Below are 19,182 nucleotides of genomic sequence, written 5' to 3' on the forward strand. Positions count from 1 at the left end.
GGGAAGCAGAGGCAAGTGGATCTCTGAGTTCGAGGCCAGCCTGGTCTACAGTATTAGGTCCAGGACATCTGGAGCTACACAGAGAAACCCTGTCTCAAAAAAAAAAAAAGAAAGAAAGAAAGAAAGAAAGAAAGAAAGAAAAGAAAAGAAAAAAGAAAGAAAGAAAGAAAAGAAAAAAAAGGAAAAAGAAAAAGAAACTAGAACAGACATTAGAAGCAGTACAGGATGGATGTTTAGGTAGAAGGAAATGACTCTGTGTTATAAGATTAGCTAAGGAGTCTGTCAGGTACTGTGATGCTGTGGATGAACCCAGGGCCTTGTACATGCTATGCAAGCATTCTACCAGTTACCACCCCAGTCCCTCAAACAGTTCCTCTCACTGTGTTGGGTTCTGGGTTCTCCAGTTGAGCACTCATCTCACATAGGAAACCCTATTTATGAAACTGGTGGCAAAGGACTAAATATTGCATTAACTCAATTATAGTAAATGGTAAGATTATACATATATAATAAGACTCTTGGTTTCCTAGGACCTGGGTGGGACACACTGGGAGGAAATCAGAGGGTTCTTTGAGGGTCGTGAACGGACTAGATATATCAAGTGGCTGCACAATTCTGTGGATAAACTAAGTTACTTAATTGCACCCTTTTAAATTTATATACCTTCTCGCTGTGTTTCTGAATCTAGCCTTGAGCTTGTGTGACAACTTTCCTGCCTTGACCTCCTGAGTGGTAGGATTACAGGCGTGAGCCACATGTAGCATCTATACCCTTTAAAGGAGATTACAAAGCACGTAGATTAATTCTCAGTAACATTGTTATGAAACACATTAAGAAGGGATAACAGTCCCCAAAGAGAAGAAAACAAGAGGCTCTTCAATCAAGGAATAGAGGAATCAATGAACAGAAGAATGGCAGAAAAGCCTGTTGTACAGCATGCTTCTTGCCTGCCATTTTGATTTCATTATCTCCTCCTTAGTCCTTGGATTCAGTTTTCTGGGGATTGTGGTTAAGACAGGGATTCACTAAGATAGCCCAAATCTGCCCTAAACTTGTGATCCTGTTTCAGCCTCCTTGGTGCTGGGATTACAAGCACATGCCACCACCCCTGGCTTGACTTCACATTGTTTGCCTATTTCTAAATTATTGTAGGCTATCAGCTGATTTCTGAGTTTGTTCTCAGTAGAGAACAGAGTCAGTGCTCCATAGACTTAGCTAGAAAAACAAAACTAAATAATCACAACCCAATATCAAAGGCCTGCGATATAGCTCAGCTGGTACAGTGCTTGCCTAGCATGCATAAGGCCTTGGGTTCAGAACCCAGAACCCAGAAAGCCAGGAAGAGTGGCAGCACCTATAATCTTAGCACTGAGGAGGTGGAGGCATGAGGATCATCCTCGGCTACATAGTGAGTGTGAGGCTAGCTCAGGTTATATAAAATCCTGTTTACAAACAAATAATGAAAACAACAAAAACAAATAAATGACAAAACAATCTTGTCCTTTGAGGCTGTGCATCACCGGGTAGAAAGGCTGAGGTTCATTCCTAATGAAAAAAAAAAAAAAGCTTCCAAGTAAAAGAGCATCTTGATATCAAGACCCTGCCTGAAACACACAAAAAGCTTCAGGTGGGTTTCCTATCAAAATCTGCAGTTATTCCCTTTACACCTATATAATTTAACAAAAGTAATGTGTCCATGCTTGTGGAGAGCAATAATCTCTACAAAGTAATGCTGAGCTTCTTAGTTTTTTTAGCTGAAAAAGCTACTCCAATGTTCCTACAAGTAAGATGACTGTTTCTGAAAAACATTCAATGCCATGCCCTTATCTTCACCTTCAGCACTGTAGAGTGAAGACGGAAAACTCCAAGCCAGTGCTCAGTCAGAAGCTACAGAACAACTTCTTAAATGACCTTAATTTTCTAAGAGAATTTAAATAGAGTAACTCCAAATATTTAGAACATATTTGGCCCAGTTTCTTTATATGTGCCTTTAGATTAAATGAGATGTTTCTTTTATTTTCACTAATTCACTAGTTTAGTATGAAATAAACCAACATAGTTTGAATGAATGAAACCGGCTAATGACGATCAGCTTTCCTCAATCAATACTATTCTACATAGGCAAGATAATGAATTCATAAATTGTCTTTTTGGTCTACTCTCAACTAGTCTTACATTATATAATCAGTGAAAATTTTACAACAAAACAACATGAGTAGTTTTACAGCAAGATGAATTTGTTAAATATTTATGTTATGATAGAATTTCTAGCACAAAAATTGCTCACTGCACACAGAATCTCAGAAGTGATGACACAAGACAGTTGATGTTACAAGGTATCTGGAAGTGGGGGCTGGAGAGAAACCACTGATAAAGTAAAAATTGGCAAGTATCTGTAAAAGCAGAGTCACTTTTTAGGGGACCCAAGAAAAACTGTGAAGCCACCATTTTGGTCTTCTTAAAGAAGTTGGTCTGATAAGAACTGAAGACCATTTGACTCTAGTGCTGCAAAATGCAGGTGTTACATGGTATTTCCAGGATTTCTAAAAACTGTAGTGCAAAAGAAAAGAAATCCATGAAAATAAATAATCACAAAAATCCCAACTTTTCCAAGGAAATGTGTTCGAAACAGTGACTTTTACAAAACATAGGAATTGTTTCAAATGAACAAAAAACTCTATATGAAAGTTCAAAGACTCTTTTCACAGATAACTTATATACCATTTGATTTGATCAACAATGTACAAACAAGGGCCATAGATTATTTTACCTAGCTCTGAAATAGCAATATAAATACTGATGCTGGGGGGAGTGTTTTACACCCCAAACTCCAATACTCAATTCTGTGTCTGTCCTGTTATTTAATTTGTAAAAAGCTTAACGGCGCAGTGAGTCAAACTTTCGTAACTTCAATGATGTGTTAGAAGATAATGCATCGAGGTTTGAAGAACTTGTTGCATCTGAAGGCCGGAACAGCACTCGACCACGATGGTTAAACACATAAAAAGATGGGTGATTCCTTAAGGTATCAAATGTCCTTAAAAGAAAAAGAGCACCAATTTTTAGATAAATGTTTATAAAAGCCCATTTGAAAAGTAAGCAGGCTTCTAATGAATTATGAATTTGCTATGAATTATATTTTTAAATAAGAATAAATCTGGGATTAGACTACAAATGGTAATCACACTGTATTGCATATTTGTACTATACAGAAAATGCAAGAAACTTGGAAATGACCATGAACTTTTCAGACTGACTTTTCTCCAGCCATTCCTTCTGGGATGCCTATCAACAGTAACAGATACTAGGTGAACTTAAGTCACCTCTGTAAATCTATCAGTAGCTTATGACATATGTCTTTCAAATGCCAGCACAGACTCTGCACCTCTGAGTATTCTCCTTTGGCCCTAAGCCATAGACATTTCATGGATCTGTTTTTCAAGCACAACGAAAACTTCCTTTTAGCATTCTGTATGTACTATTGGCCAAATAACTATGTTGCTGCCCCCTACTTGATGCCATTTGGTTTGGCTCCTTGCTTCTCTGAGAAATAATGATCTTAAGATACATGGAAGTGATGAAGGAAACGGAGGAGGAGGAGGAACTCCCTCCAGTGTACAGATGCTTACTGTGAGCTCTTCTAAGCAAATACTATATGGGCTTACTATTTCTAGATAAGGACAGTTGGAAAAGTTCACAAATGGAATTGAAGAAACTGAAGTAAAAATATGGGGCAGAGCTTTTTGATCACTTTCCGCTTGCCAGGCCACAGGGAAAGAGGTCATGCTCAGTCCTAATGGGTGGGTTGGTAAGGGGAGCTCTCCTTTTCTGAGGAATAGGGGAGGGGGAAGGGAAAGAGGGCAGGGGAAGGGGCTACAATTGGGATATAAAGTGAATAAACAAACAAATAGTAAAAAAGGGGGGCAGGAAAGCAAACAAAAAACAGGAGAAACATGCAGAATGACACTATGCTATTATTTAATCCGGACATAGAAATAGAGCTGAGGGCAGAGCTTAAGTCAAGATTAGGTTCAAATGACAGAAGAAACGGAAAAGTCAGTTGTTTTTCAAAGACTAAGCTGAGACAAGAGGATAAAAGCATAAGGAAGAAAGGGGAGAAGACAGGGAGGAAGTAGACGGGAAGGAAAACCAGGGAAGAAACCTAATTCATGTTTCAGAGGGGCTTTTTTTCCTTGATTTTTCAAGACAGAGTTTCTCTGTGTAGCCTTGGCCATCCTGGACTCACTTTGTAGACCAGGCTGGCCTCGAACTCATAGTGATCCGCCTGCCTCTGCCTCCTGATTGTGGTGGGATTAAAAGCGTGCGCTATCACACTGGCCGAACTATTACCTTTCTACCCACCTATTCTCATCCACCTATCACTACATTCTAACCAATAAGTAGTTTTAGGCCACTAGCAGGAATCACAGTCTAATACCTCATTTTTACTCTTCTCCTGTTTTATTTATTTATTTACTTGGTTTCGTCTTGAAGGGTCTTCCTATATAGCCCAGACTTGCTTGAAACTCACAATCCTTCTGCTTCTCACTTCTCAAAAGTGCTGGACTTACAGGCGTGTGCCACCATACCTGGCTTTCAACTTCTATTTGTTCTATGACACCAAACACTGACTTAATATGTTTGCCTCATTACCCCTACAAACGACATAACCAGAAGGTAACAATGAAACTAATTTTTATGTAGCTGAAAACACGCTGTGAACCACGGACACAAAACACTTCTCTCTGAAGTTAAAGGCTTCTGAAAACTACTTACTTGTTCTTTAACTCTGAAGTAGCATCCATGTCTTTGAACTCCCCTGCGATATGAACTATGCCATAACAGGTGACTGCAAAGGCCAGAAGCGTCTGAAGAACTATCTGTGAGTGTAAAGACACAGGTTAGCAAATAGCACAGGAACGCTGTTTGAAAACTGACCATCTGCTTTCCCCCTCGGTGCAACTTCAAACAAGCATTCCTCAGTCCCCGGCATCAAGGAGTCGGGTCTTATTTGACATGATTTGCACTCAGACAGCAACATGATCAGAGTAGCAAAAGCCTCAAGTACTGAATGGTACTAAGCCACTTAGAACTCAAGAACCAAACTATTTCCAAGAGCAATTAAAACTCATTCTTATTATTTTATTACTGTTCCGTATCAGAGGGCACAAAGCATATAAGCACAATATAAAGAAAAGCAATCTAAAGGTATCATTTCTTTTCCTTCCTTCTTAAAATAACTATTAGACTGAATTGTGTATTAATCTGTTCCTTGCTATTCTTGACAATTTTCCTTTTGTTTTTGAACAATCTCTAAAACCCATTATTCTTTACTTTACTTATTTTGAATCTCATTTAAATGTACTCAAATGCATTCATTTGGGTCTAGCTGTCTTCCCTCAACATTGTGAGACTCATCGCTGCAGCAGCAGTCTATTCCTTTTTGTTGTGCATCTGAAACCACGATCCACTTCTTTATTGCTGGGAATGTGGGATGTTTCCTGTTATTTTTACAAGGCCAACATACATCTTCCTACATGTTTCCTGCTACACAGGAATGGAAACTGAGTACAGAGTATGTATATGTTCAGATATATTACATAACACCAAACTGTTTTCCAAACAGGTTGTGCAAGCAACAGTGATGAATGTTTGAAATTAAGCAACACAGGCTTATGAGCCTATATTTTAAATTATGATTACATGAATATAAATGAGTGTACATGTTTCTATATATCTACCAAAAAGAAAAGGTAAAAGGAACATGCGCTAACAGCCACATACACCATAGCTTTACTTATAAACAGAGACAAAACTAGCTATAAGGTATTACTCTCTAAATTAAAACCCAATGACATCTGAAATGTATCGCACATTTCAACCATCAAATACCAAAAGATTTGTCTTGTGTTATTGCTGTTTTTTAATCTAATTACTGGGTTTTTTTTTTAACTTTTCTTCTTTATATATATTTTAATATTTTATTCATATTACATCTCAATTGTTATCCCATTCCTTGTATCCTCCCATTCCTCCCTCCCTCCCACGTTTCCCTTACTCCCCTCCCCTATGACTGTGACTGAGAGGGACCTCCTCCCCCTGTATATGCTTATAGGGTATCAAGTCTCTTCTTAGTAGCCTGCTATCCTTCCTCTGAGTGCCCCCAGGTCTCCCCATCCAGGGGATGTGGTCAAATATGGGGCACCAGAGTTCATGTGAAAATCAGACCCCACTCTCCACTCAGCTGTGGAGAATGTCCTGTCCATTGGCTAGATCTGAGTAGGGGTTTGAAGTTTACTGCACGTATTGTCCTTGGCTGGTGCCATAGTTTAAGCAGGACCCCTGGACCCAAATCTGCCTATCATAATGTTCTTCTCGTAGGTTTCTAGGACCCTCTGGATCCTTCTACTTTGCCATTCTCCCATGCTTTTCTCATCTAGAGTCCCAATAGGATGTCCTCCCCTCTGTCCCAGTTTCCTGGTAAGTTAAGACTTTCATGGGACATGCCCCTTGGGCTAGTGTCCAGATATAAGTGAGTATATACCATTTAACTCTTTCTGCTTCTGGGTTAACTCGCTCATTATGATCATTTCTAGTTCAATCCATTTGTCCACAAATTTCGGGAATTTCTTGTTTTTAATAGCTGAGTAGTATTCCATAGTGTATATGTACCACAGTTTCTTTATCCATTCTTCTACTGAGGGACACTTAGGCTGTTTCCATTTTCAGCTATTATGAATAAGGCTGATATGAACTTGGTTGAGCAAATGTTCTTGTTGTGTGCTGGAGAATTTTCTGGGTATATTCCAAGGAGTGTAATAGCTGGGTCTTGAGGAAGCCTTATTCCCAGTTTTCTGAGATAGTGCCAGATAGATTTCCAAAGTGGCTATACTAGTTTGCATTCCCACCAGCAATGAAGGAGTGTTCTTCTCTCTCCGCATCCTCACCAGCATGTGGTGTCGCTTGAATTTTTTATCTTAGCCATTCTGATGGATGTAAGATGGAATCTCAGAGTCGTTTTGATTTGCATTTCCCTGATGACTAAGGAGGTTGAGCATTTCTTTAAGTGTTTTTCAGCCATTTGATATTCCTCTGTTGAGAATTCTCTGTTTAGTTCCGAACCCCATTTCTCAACTGGGTTATCTGGTTTGGTTTGGTGGTGTTTAATTACTTAAGTTATTTATATATTTTGGATATTAGACCTTTGTCAGAGGTAGGGTTGGTGAAGATCTTTTCCCAGTCTGTAGGCTGTCGCTTTGTTCTCTTGACAGTGTCTCCTGCCTTACAAAAGCTTCTCAGCCTCATGAGGTCCCATTTATTAATTGTTGACATTAAGGCCTGGGCTGGTTTTTTTCCTTTTTTTAAAGATTTATTTATTTTTGTGTATATAGTGCTCTGCTTGCATGTGCTCCTGCAAGCCAGAAGAGGGCGCCATATCACATGGTATGAGCCACCATGTGGTTGCTGGGAATTGAACTCAGGATCTTTGGAAGAGTAGGCTGCGCTCTTAACCATGGAGCCATCTCTCCAGCCCCTGTTTTTTGTTTTTGTTTTTGGTTTTTTTTTTAAGATGGGGACTTAGTTCAATGTTGTTGAGGAAAACCTTGAGCTTCTGAGCCTGCTGTTTCTACACCCCATGTGCTACGATTACAGGTATGTGCCTCCATATAACACACTATTAGCAAGAATGTGGTAAACCAATTAATTGTCACAAAAATACGCCCAGAAAAATTATGTCCATAGAAAGCAAACTATAAAGTGAGTGTAGGAGCACACGCCTGTAATCTCAGTACTCAGATAAGGGCACCAGAATCAAGAGTTTCGGGGCCAGGTTTGGCTACCTATGATGTCAGTGTTAGCCACATACTCTCTCTCTACAAAACACAGCTAGCTAAGTACAGGATGACATACACGCTTAGAATTAGATAATGAATTTGGGGTTTTTTCCCTGGTAAAGACTATTTTACTCTCAGTATTCCTTACTTGTCTGTGCCTCTTTGTCTAGGGCTGAGGCCCCATGGTCATCCCTGGAATCATATATATACATGTAACAATATAAGAACTAGCAGGTTGGATTTATATATTTAGGAATATATAGATATGTATGTATGTATGTAACAACAAAGAAATAGAGGCCATGAGTTTGAGTGAAAGCAAGGGGTGAGTGCATGCGAAGTGTTGGAGAGAGGAAAGGAAAGGGGGAAATGATATAATTATATTTTAATTTAAAAAACAATTTTAAATTGCACATACATATGCATAATGCTTTTTTAAAGGATCTGGTTTTAACCTTAATTTTGTTGTTTGTCTCATATTTACTTATAGGCGGGGGAGGCTTGGTACAGAAGTTGGTTCTCTCCTACTATGTGGATTCTAGGGATCACATTCAAATCATCAGGCTTGGCAGTAAGCATCTTTATCTTGGAGGCATCTCACCAGCCCCCCAAAAGCTGTTTCAGTTAAGTAAAACAAAGCACATGTAGCTAAGACAACACTGTATACCCATACAAAAGAGCTAAACCCTGATCTCCTTAAACTATTAAGAGCAAATATGAAGTTGCCAGGGAATGAGATCAGTTCTATTGATGCTACTGTTTTAATTTTGAATGGTTAGTTTCTGTTTTCATAATTATTGCTTAATTCTATTATAAAGAATTTACAATTTGTACAAGTTTAAATCTAATAACAACAATAAATTGTAAGGCAAATGCAGAATGGGTATTAATTCAGGTTAAAAGCCACCTTCATTAATTGTTATCATCAATTCCTGTCTATAAATAATGTAGAGTCAGCGCTGCTTGTTTTTAAACTTCATTTTCAAAAGGAAGTACTGGGCCAGTGGAATGGCTAAGTGGGTGAGGATGCTTGCCGCCAAGCCTGATGGCCTGAGATTTTATCCCCCTGGGACCCACATGGTGGAAGAAGAGAACTGACTTCGGCTGATTATCATCTGACCCCAACACCTGTGCTGTGGCATGAACATCTACACACATAACAAAACATTTCAAAGGGAATTTTTATAAAAACTTGAGCCAAATCATTTATTTTTATTTTATGTGCATTGATGTTTTGTCTGCATGTATATCTGTGTGAGGGTGTCAGATATTGGGGCTACAGATAGTCGTGTGCTGTCATGTGGTTGCTGGGAATTGAACCCAGGTCCTGTGGAAGAGCAGCCAGTACTCTTAACAACTGAGCCATCTCTCCAGCCCCCAAATAATAATTTTTAAGGAACATTTTATACTGTCAATTCAGAAACTTCTAGAAAGGCACCCCCATTTCCTTCTTTAATTTTTTTTTTTTGACAAAGGGTGGTACTCTGTAGTCCAAGTTGACCTCAAACTTACAACAATCCTCAGGCCTCAGTCTGCCAAGTGATTATAGGTATAAGGCACCATGTCTGGGCAAAAAGCAAATAGACATTTTTTTTTAAAGATTTCCAAATCTTTAGATTTTATAGAGTGATAAAAAGAAGGTAATATCTGGGTGAGGTAACATAGGCCTTTAATCCTAGCATTCAGGAGGCAGAGGAAGAAGCAGCAGCAGGCAGACCTCTGGGAGTTTAAGACCAGCCTAGTCTACATAGCAAGTTCCAAGCCAGCCAGAGCTACACAGTGAGAACCTAGTTCAAAACAGAAGCAGGTAACAGATGCTGTAGCATGTTTAAAAATAATAAAAGAATAATGAAATAAAATAAAAATTGCCCAAAGCAAAGCAGCTGGTTTCAAACATGTATTTAAAGAATATAAATGACCAACTTACATCTATTGGTAGTGATTCGTCTTCCTTTTCTGTTAGTCGCATATAAGAACGATCTGTAAACCAGAAGCATACCATTAGGAAACTGCAGCCCATTTTCCTTTCTTAAAATGCAAGAAAATCAATATACTAAAGAAGTGGCTGACATATGCTACATAGCAATGATCCCAGATTCCTCAAAACCCTCTTCCAATGTAGTAAGCCTTACCTTTATGAATTAGTTTATGCTTGTCATGGCCTGTCTTATCACCTTAAATGAGTGACAGATGGGCAGGTATGAAACCAGAAAAAAAAAACCAAAGTATAATTTGTCATTAGTATAGAACAATCTAGAAATTCTGAAATTGTTTCTTTCACTAAGTGGTCAAAGAACTCATAATTATTTAACAATCAATAGGAACTACAAAAATCTTCAATGCTGAATGACCCTGCCTTTGTGTAGTGAAGCGAAAGTGAAAATTGGTATGGAACCGTTTCTCTTTAGTGTAGTGGTATAACTGAGTTCCAGGACAGACTTAAGACTGTTGCTGCCTTAACTTCAGGAAGCAGCAAGGGATTGAAGAAAGGGAACAGGATTTAGAAACAGGTAACCTTGAGTCATACATAGTCCCAGCTCTTCTACTTACTGTAATTTACTGAATGAACCTCACTCAAGACATCCTCAGCAACCCCAAAGTGTATCTCAATTGTAGAATGTTAAAATGTGAAAGTGGGCAGAGTATTTAGAGACCCAAGGAGCTACAGAACAGTTACACTGGCTGAGTTTCCTCTGTGATAGAATGGAAATGAGAAAGGGAAACAGGGTTTATTTAGTGCATGACTGCTGTACTGCCATATCAAAGGTCACTATGGCAGAGATGAGCATGCTACACCACCATAGGATGCTTTCTACTGGCACAATTTCACATGACACAACTAGCGTCAAAGGTAAATGCCAGTCTTTTGCCAGCACGAGCAGTACAGAGGTCTTGCTGCAATTGCAAATCCACAAGGCATTTTAATCACTTGAAAAAATATGAAAAGCCAGAATATTAATTCTAGATTAAGTAGGACAATTATTCTAGTTTAAGTAGGACAAGTCTACTTCTAGATTAAACAGGCCAATTTCTACTTCATAAGATACTCAAGACTTAAAATACTCAAATTGTTTTGTGTGAATATGACTCCTTTAAAAAAGAAAAGTATGTTTGCAGACAATATATTTGAATTTACAGAGCTTATAAGGACAGGGGTAAAAGAAAAAGCAATCAAAAGCAATCCAGTATCAAATTAGTATTGGATTAACCTTCTATCATCCTACTTAGCTGTCTGGTTTGAATGAAGTGTACTCTGGCACTTTACCATTATCTGTCAGCTGGGCACTTCTTCATTGGTGAAATGGTGATGATGGACTCCAGGAAAGGGCCTTCCTTGCCCTATGACTGCACAGTAGGGTCGAAGCTTACTTCTCTGAAAATAACACAGTACTCCAGTGTATCCTAACCTGCTCCGGGACAGTGCTTCACAAGCTAATGTGCATGTAAATCACCCAGGGATCTATTAAAACAAATATTCCGCCTCAGTAGGTCTGAGGTGGAGCCTGAGTAGGCACTAACAAGCTCCCAGGTGATGTCAATGGTACTGCTGTACTGACCACACTAAGAGTAGCAAGGCTCTAAGGCACCGTCCCTGAGTCCCACCCAATTACTACTCCCATGAGCATTTATACACACATATATCTATATTTAGCATATTCATCTTATCTTATTGTAATTATTTGTTGGCCCACTAGTGGTTTCAGTAGCCTAAGAATTCCCTTAAGGCATCACAGCACCTAAAAGCAGAAGCAACTTCAATCATTGACCTGAGAAAAAAAATTGAAAACCCATCATATAGCACATTATCTTCTGCCCAAGGTCCCACAGATTTAACAGTTAAGCAAACTGTTATCCACCAACCCTTTAAGGCTACCAGTCTATTCCCCGTGTCACAGGGCCTCCCTGAGGCAATTGGTCACTTAACTTCTCAGTCTCTGCTGGACAGCAGAGTGCCCAGGATGCGGTCTACTTAGCTGTCATGAGGCCATAAGCATTCAAAGTTCTCAACCCCACACTTTGTCTGATCTGCCTTATGCTGGACCTAACATCTCGTGTCTTGAGTTCTGGAACAGACTCCGCTCCGAATTCTCTCTTAAATATCAGCGACCTCTTCTAACCGTCCTAAAATCTAGGTGCTCCACAAACCTCTAAGTAAATCCTTCCACTGAGGACCCCGCACTGCTTTACTTAGTCACCCCACACAAAAAGGTCTCAAACGGCCGTCTCTCCAGCACTAGGTCCGACAGTCTTTAGGGGAGCGCCCCCACATAGCCCCAGGTGTCCCTCACGTGAGCGGTCCCAGTCCCTGGGGCACTTACGCTGCGCAGCTGAAAAGGTGGCATGGGCTAGGGCAAAGAGGCCAACGCCTACAAGCCCCTTCCACAGCGAGGGCGCCATGATTCGGAAGGAACAGCCGCCCAACAAAAGGAGACGAAGGGCAGCTGAGCTTTCCCTTCTTTCACCGGCGGGCGTCCACGAGGCGCAGAAACATGACGTCACCAAAGCCCTGGGCGCGAAGTGCGCGATGTGCCGGGTGCTGCTGCAAAAGCCAGCGAGCCGTGAGAACGCGGAAAAAGGAATGCCGGGAAGAAGGCGAAAGCTACACGGAAAAAGGTCCTCGAGGTCTCCTCCGAGTCTGCGCAGTGCCATTTCTCTGAGAGGGGGCGGAGCTGAGTGAAGGGCGTGAACGAAAGGGCCAAGTGAGACCAATGGGGAGACAAAGAAGAGCGCAGGCAAATAAGCACCAGCCTTACGGAAAGGCCTGGGAGGAGAAGAGGGTGGGGCCGGTAGCGATGGTGAAAGGCTGTGGGTGCAGGAGTCAAAATCCTAGTAGTTGGTATTTATAAGTTGGCTAGTTTATTTGGTTTTCCTTCGAACAGGGTCCTTTGCTTTCAGTAAGTCTTTCCTACGCTTTTGGCCCCAGGAAACTGGTACTGAGGAAGGTTGTAAGAGCATTAACGTTAGGAGGTAAATAAAGTGTGGAGGGTAATAAATTGGCGGGGGTTGGGCCCCCCAGCGCTTAGCATGCTGTGGACGCCCAGAAAAGTAGTTCAGCATCTTACTTTTCTACCTTCTTCGAGAAAGATCCACTCGAAATTGAGTGTAGCACAGCGGCACTGTTTGGTCATGAAGAAAGCTAGAATGCATTAAGGAAGAACTAAGACATACCAGAAATAAGAAATGAGATGTTTAAAACACAGTCTGATCAGGATACAAATGTAACCTCCTTTCTCCATTTTTTTGTCTTCATCTCCTAAAACATAAGCATTCACAAGTGAGGTGTTTTCCTTGATCTCTTTTCGCTCTGCTCTCTGTTGACAAGCTCATTAATTTGTTTCCACTTCATGCCAGCATAGTTTTTACTGTGGTTTTAAATCAACAGCCGTGCCTCAAATACTCTTTCTTAGCTCCAGGTCAGCATTCTAAGCTACTCGTTGCTGGATATTTCTTTTGTGTGACTAGACCTTGTGGTACATGGCATTTATATGGCCAAATTAACTCGCATCCACGACTCTGTGTAAGTTACTTCAGTGGCCCTGGCTGTGTGGCACTGCGTTGTAAACTGCATTTCACAGAGCAAATGTAAAGCGTGATTACAGATTACCGTCCTTTCCCATCAGCCTCCAAAAGAATGGTATAATCTGAATCAGCCTACTCGTCAGTACCTGTTCAATAATACTGCTCCTTCAAAATTCCAAGAATTCCAACTTGTGATTTCCTTAATCTACTCTGATTTTATATCGCCTTCTAACCCATGTAATCTGTTTATTATGTTTGTTGTGTTACTGTTGTTTGCTGCCTTTCTTCCCACTCTGGAATGTGATCTGCAAGAAGACAGATTTCTCTGTGCCTAGAACATTGACTGTCAAATAGTAGGCATTGACTGCATACTTGTTGAATGAAGAATGAATAAATGATGGAAAAGAACGGGGAGTGCTTTTTATCACTGAAAAGATCTTTATAGAGAGCCCTTGTAGTATTTTTAATTGAATTTCAAAAATCCTTGTGGTGTGTGTGTGTGTGTGTGTGTGTGTGTGTGTGTGTATTTCTTCAAACTGGAAAAAAATGGAAATTAGGCAGCCGAGGTTCAACGTATTTCCTTAAACTTACCTGTATCATTTTTTTCTTCTGGATCCCATTACTCAAACATTAAGTCATGGCCATTCCTGTTCTCTGGCCCCTCTCCGCACAGTGCATGATCAGCATCAGTTGCCATACTTCAACCTCAGAGCCATCCAACAAGCTAGCCACTGGTTCGTTGGCAGGAAAATGCTTGCGATGTGGCAAGATAGAAAACAGAGTCTTAAAAGCACGCCAAATTTTTGTTTTAGCTTAGATAATGATCGGATTGAACTTGAAATAAAAACTTTCCCACATGACCTAGTAACAACTGATCTGAAACAGAAAATGATTAGTAGAAGGTTAGAAGGTTTTGAGGAGGGGAGGGAGGGGGGAAAAGAGATGGAGACTGACTCTCTGTAGTCTCTGCTGGCCTCGGGATCATAACTGAAATTTTTGTGCCTTATCCTCCCACCCAGCTGTTGGCATGTAACACCATGAGCAGCTAAGAGTTTTCTTGAAGTGTCTGAGTTCTGGGTCATTTCTTTTTTCTTTTCTTTTCTTTTTTTTTTTTTTTTTTTTTTTTTTTTCTTCTTCTTCTTCTTCCGAGATAGGATTTCTCTGTTATCTTGGCCTTCCTGGACTCACTTTGTAGACCAGGTTGGCCTCACACTCACAGCGATCCACCTGCCTCTGCATCCCGAGTGCTGGGATTAAAGGTGTGCACCACCACACCCGGCCGTGTGTCATTTCTTTAAAGAGAGAGGGAAGAGGGTATGGAGAAATATACCCACTGAGAAGTCTGGGATTTGTATAAGCCACCGATGCGTTTTCCAAAGCTTCAGGAAAGTCACTGGGTTCTAGAAACACAGTTTTGCTTTCTCTATTAACTTAAGGTACATTTGCATCTCTCTCACAGACACTTTTACTCTCTTTCATGCATTCAGCACTCTTTTTAACTTTTATCAGTGTATCAAATGCCAGAAAACTAGCCTAGTTTTATGTTTTCTAGTGACAAACTGTTAAAGTCCATGGGGGTCTGATTTCAAACAGGGTCTTGTTATGGTGCCCAGGCTGGCTTCAAACACTTACCCCACTCAGAATCTAAAGGACCTCAGATACGTACCACCATGCCTGTGGAAAGGCATTTTAATTATTGGTAGATTCCAACCTGTAGGGAAATCAAGGTGTTCATAATAGAATCCACTTACACATGATTCTGCAGGCTGGAGTTAACCCCGGAGTACAAGATGCAACTAGTGAGAGCACCAGCTCCTTGAGTTCCTAGAACAAAACTCAAAGAGCATGGGACATAGTATTTAAATTCCCAAGTGACCACAGAAGTGCCTTAATTTTACACACACACACACACACACACACACACACACACACACACACACAAACCACTCTCCATATGTGCCATGGATTATTGGCGGTGGGGATAATGTGATAACTCAAGCATTTATAGAGAAATGTTTCCCCAGGTTAATCTGTAGAGAAAGTGTCCCAGCCTTGGACCTTTGTTTCATGCCAGCTAAGTTCTCACATATCTTTATATGTTACTTGTGCACATCTCGAGCTCTCATATGCAGGTTCCCCTTCCTCTGGCATTCTCCACCTAATTTGAAAGATCGCCTTCCCTGTAAATATGTTCCAATTCCAGACATCTATAAGAAGACTATATAGATTGTATTACTAAAAGCGCTGATGTGATGGATTAACAGGTAAGAGTGCTTGGTGCTCAGTCTAATGACCTCAGTTCAATTCACAGAAGCCACATGGTGGTACGGGAGAGAATGAATTTCTGAAAGTTGAACGTTAGTGCATGTGCAAACACACACACACACACACACACACACACACACACACACACACACACACTGAATTAAATATTTAAAGAGTTTATCTATTTACTGCATGTACACTTGCAGGCCAGAAGAGGGCATCAGATCACATGAGCCACCATGTGGTTGCCGGGAATTGAACTCGGGACCCAAATTAAATATTTAAAAATTTTCTTTAAGCTATTTATATTTTATGTTTAGAACAATATCTCTGGGTAACAAATTCTAGAACTCTATTGCCTTTGAGACAAACTACTTATCTGTCCTCTTTGCCCCCTCTCTCTTCCTCCCTCTCTTCCTTCATCCATACTTCTCCCTTCATGGACTTATCGGCAAACAAGGAATCGCATAAATCTTTCTCAGGTGAGGAGTCAGGTCAATAAAACAAGAGAAAATGAATCATTCAGACAGGCAGATCCTCCACAGATCCACATAGAGAATGCTTGTCTAGGTTCCATGAATACCCATAAGTAATCTGCCAGAGAAGAAGTCACACATTTTTTAAGAACAACAACAACAAAAATTAGGACAAAGTAGAATCCCTTCGACATATTTTTTCCTTCAGGCAAGCAGCCTCATCAGTGCCTATGCCTCTCTACCAATAGCTCCTGGAGGCCCCGGGCAGCTCACTAGCTACCAGAACATGGAGTCCAGGTCTCTGGTTTAAAGCTCTACATAGAAAACTAGCACTTTCAAAAGAGATGCTGCGTCCTCTTACTTGTCTTCTTACAGACATAGGATGTACTTGGAAGACATTCAAGGGAGACACAACAAAACATGTATCTCAAAAGATCTAAGTAGTACCTTGGTATTTGGAGAGTCCCATCTTAATAAGATTGTGTTGGCTTGATTACTTCTGTTACAGTAGCTTTCTAGAGCACACACTGCAGAATAGCATAGGGTTGGGACTCTGGATTTTCCTTCTGTAAGTCTAGGAGATTAAAGGAGTCACTCATGTTTCCTCACCGGCACCTTAAGGAATATCACAGTGCTCTTTGATAGGAATGCCTTAAAGTGTTTGAGTAATCTCACAGGTTGTAAGCACTCAGTAAATGACAGCCATTGTTTTTATTATTTAAAAACCTTTATTTTTAAAATCGTGTGTGTGTGTGTGTGTGTGTGTGAATAGTGTGTACATGAGTACAAGTGCCTATGGGGGCCAGAAGTGCAGGGTCACTCCTTAGAGCCTGAGTTATAGATGGTTGTGAGCTAGCTGTCTGACGTGGGTGTTGGGAATTCAACTCCTGGTCTCTGGAAGAGGAGTATGTAGTGGATGTAAACTTGTTTTTGTTTTGCTTGCAAAGTGTGGGATGTGAAACAGATTTGTACGAGGGTGTGCGGTATTTTTCCGCTGGAAACAGACTTGTAAGAGAACAAGTGATGTTTGTCCATTAGAAAAGAAACCTCCTCTTTCAGAGGTATGGTCTTTCCCAACTGATAAACACCCTAGTACAGACTCTGAGAGGAAATATGTATATGAGGCTTGGCTTTTTGGTTTTGGCACTGTTTCCCATTATTTGGCTGTTCATTGCTCCATTTCAAGATGTCTCTAGAGAGAAATGCTCCAGAGAATGCTTTGAGGTTTGGGATTCTGGCTGCTGCTCTGGGTTCTGGTTGGTACTCTGGATTCCAGCTGCTGTGGTTGCAGTCACCTTTGCTGAATTGCTGGTTTGCTGTTTAATGGGTCTGCTGAAATCCTGCCTACGAAGAGTGGAATCATTCCAAGGAACTGAGTCTAAAAAGGTCTACTTCTCCTGTTGCCATTGACCTCTTTTCTCTCCTATCTAGGGTAGGTGGGTTGGAAGGGAGGTATAAACATTAAAGAATCCCAAATAAAGTAGGTTTGAAAAAGTTCAAAGCCTACATCAGTACATGCTCTTAACTACAAAGCCATGTCTCCAGCCCTCAGATTTGTATTTATTGTTACTTTACTATTATTGTGTATGTGTGATGTTGGGGGAGGGGAGGGTGGTGCGTGTGTACCATGACACAGACAGGGAGATCACAAATTTATAGAGTTAGTTGTCTTCTCTTCCCATTCTGGGGCTCGAACTCAGATCCTCATAATTATAAAGTAAGTGCTTTACCTTCCTGAACTATCTCTAAGTCTCTGCTATTATTTTAATATCTCCCCATGAGTGTGTGTGTGTGTGTGTGTATGAGTGTGTGTGTGTGTGTGTGTGTGTGTGTGTGTTCACTACAGATCAAAGGGCAAGCCTAGGAGTTGGTCCTCACTCTCTACCTTGTTTGATACAGGAGCTTCTTGCTTGCTGCTATGTATGCCAGATTTGGTAGTCCATGAGTTTACCGGGATTCTCTATCACTGCCTCTCTTCTTGCTGTAGGAGTATGAATATTGCAAATGTTTTGCTACCTGTGCCCTGGGGATCCGAACTCAGATCCTCCTGCTTGTACAGCAAGCATTTTACCCACTGAGCCACCTCCCACGGTCCTGTTGTTATTGTTATTGATCCTTCTATTTGTCCAAACTGAACATAGTCCCTATCTTGATAATCTTTCCTAAACTATCAGTTGAGTCTCCCCTTTGAGGGTTTTGTTGTTGTTTCGTTTTGGTTTTTTGTTTGTTTTTGTCTTATTTGGTTTTTTTTGAGACAGGGTTTCTCTGTGTAGCCTTGGCTGTCCTGGACTCACTTTGTAGACCAGACTGGCCTTGAACTCACAGTGAGCCGCCTGCCTCTGCCTCCTGAGTGCTGGGATTAAAGGTGTGCGCCACCACCACCACCACCACCACCACCACCACTGCCGCCAGCACCAGCAGCTTGCCTTTTGTTTTTTTGTTGTTGTTTTGTTTTGTTGTTGTTGTTTTTTGAGACAGGGTGTCTCACTGTGTAGCTCTGGCTGGCCTAGATCTGCCTGCTGCCTTTTTCTCTTGAGCGCTGACACATTGATTGTTTTATTTTTATTTTTTATTTTAGTTTTATTAATTTATTCATATTACAACTCTTATCCCCTCACTTGTATCCTCCCATTCCTCCCTCCCTCCCTCTTTCACCCTATTCCCCTCCTCTAGGTCTATGACCCAGGGGAACCTCCTCCCCCACTATATGGTCACAGGCTATCAAGTCTCATCTTGGTATCCTACTTATTCTTTCTTTGAGTGCCACCAGGCCTGCCCACCACGGGGAGTGGTCAAATATGGGGCACCAGGGTTCGTGTCAGAGTCAGTCCCCACTCTCCACATAACTGTGGAGAATGTCCTGTCCATTGGCTAGATCAGAGTTGGGGTTCGATGTTTACTATTGTACTGTCCTTGGTTAGTGCAATAGTTTGAGCAGAACCCCCTGGGCACCGATTTAATTGCTCTTCCTATAGCCATTTCTAGAATGAATCTATCTCTTAGGGCTTTATCACCATACCTGCACAAAAGGAGCCTAGGTTTTTTGTTTGTTTGTTTGTTTTTTGTGTTTTTTTTTTTTTTTTTTT

General features: G+C 40.8%; 1 protein-coding gene across 1 annotated transcript; it reads right to left on the minus strand.

The window, feature by feature from the left end:
* Positions 1-202: 202 nt before the first annotated feature.
* Positions 203-12,456, minus strand: Mmgt1 (membrane magnesium transporter 1). The gene is made up of 4 exons (XM_051141196.1): positions 12,155-12,456; positions 9,763-9,815; positions 4,777-4,880; positions 203-3,037 (listed from the first exon to the last, which is right to left on the minus strand). Exons 1-4 carry the CDS (start codon positions 12,231-12,233, stop codon positions 2,878-2,880), a joined length of 396 nt encoding a protein of 131 aa, XP_050997153.1. The 5' UTR covers positions 12,234-12,456; the 3' UTR covers positions 203-2,877.
* Positions 12,457-19,182: the final 6,726 nt, after the last annotated feature.

This window comes from Acomys russatus, chromosome X (assembly GCF_903995435.1).
Source record: "Acomys russatus chromosome X, mAcoRus1.1, whole genome shotgun sequence".
In the NCBI taxonomy this organism is placed as follows: domain Eukaryota; kingdom Metazoa; phylum Chordata; class Mammalia; order Rodentia; family Muridae; genus Acomys; species Acomys russatus.

Excerpts from the sequence above, each read along its gene's own strand:
- Mmgt1 (XM_051141196.1), bottom strand. The coding sequence starts at position 12,233 with ATGGCGCCCTCGCTGTGGAAGGGGCTTGTAGGCGTTGGCCTCTTTGCC. Across the intron at positions 9,816-12,154 it reads CACCTTTTCAGCTGCGCAGC|ATCGTTCTTATATGCGACTA; the intron begins GTAAGTGCCCCA and ends TCTGGTTTACAG. Across the intron at positions 3,038-4,776 it reads ACTTCAGAGTTAAAGAACAA|GACATTTGATACCTTAAGGA; the intron begins GTAAGTAGTTTT and ends TTTTCTTTTAAG.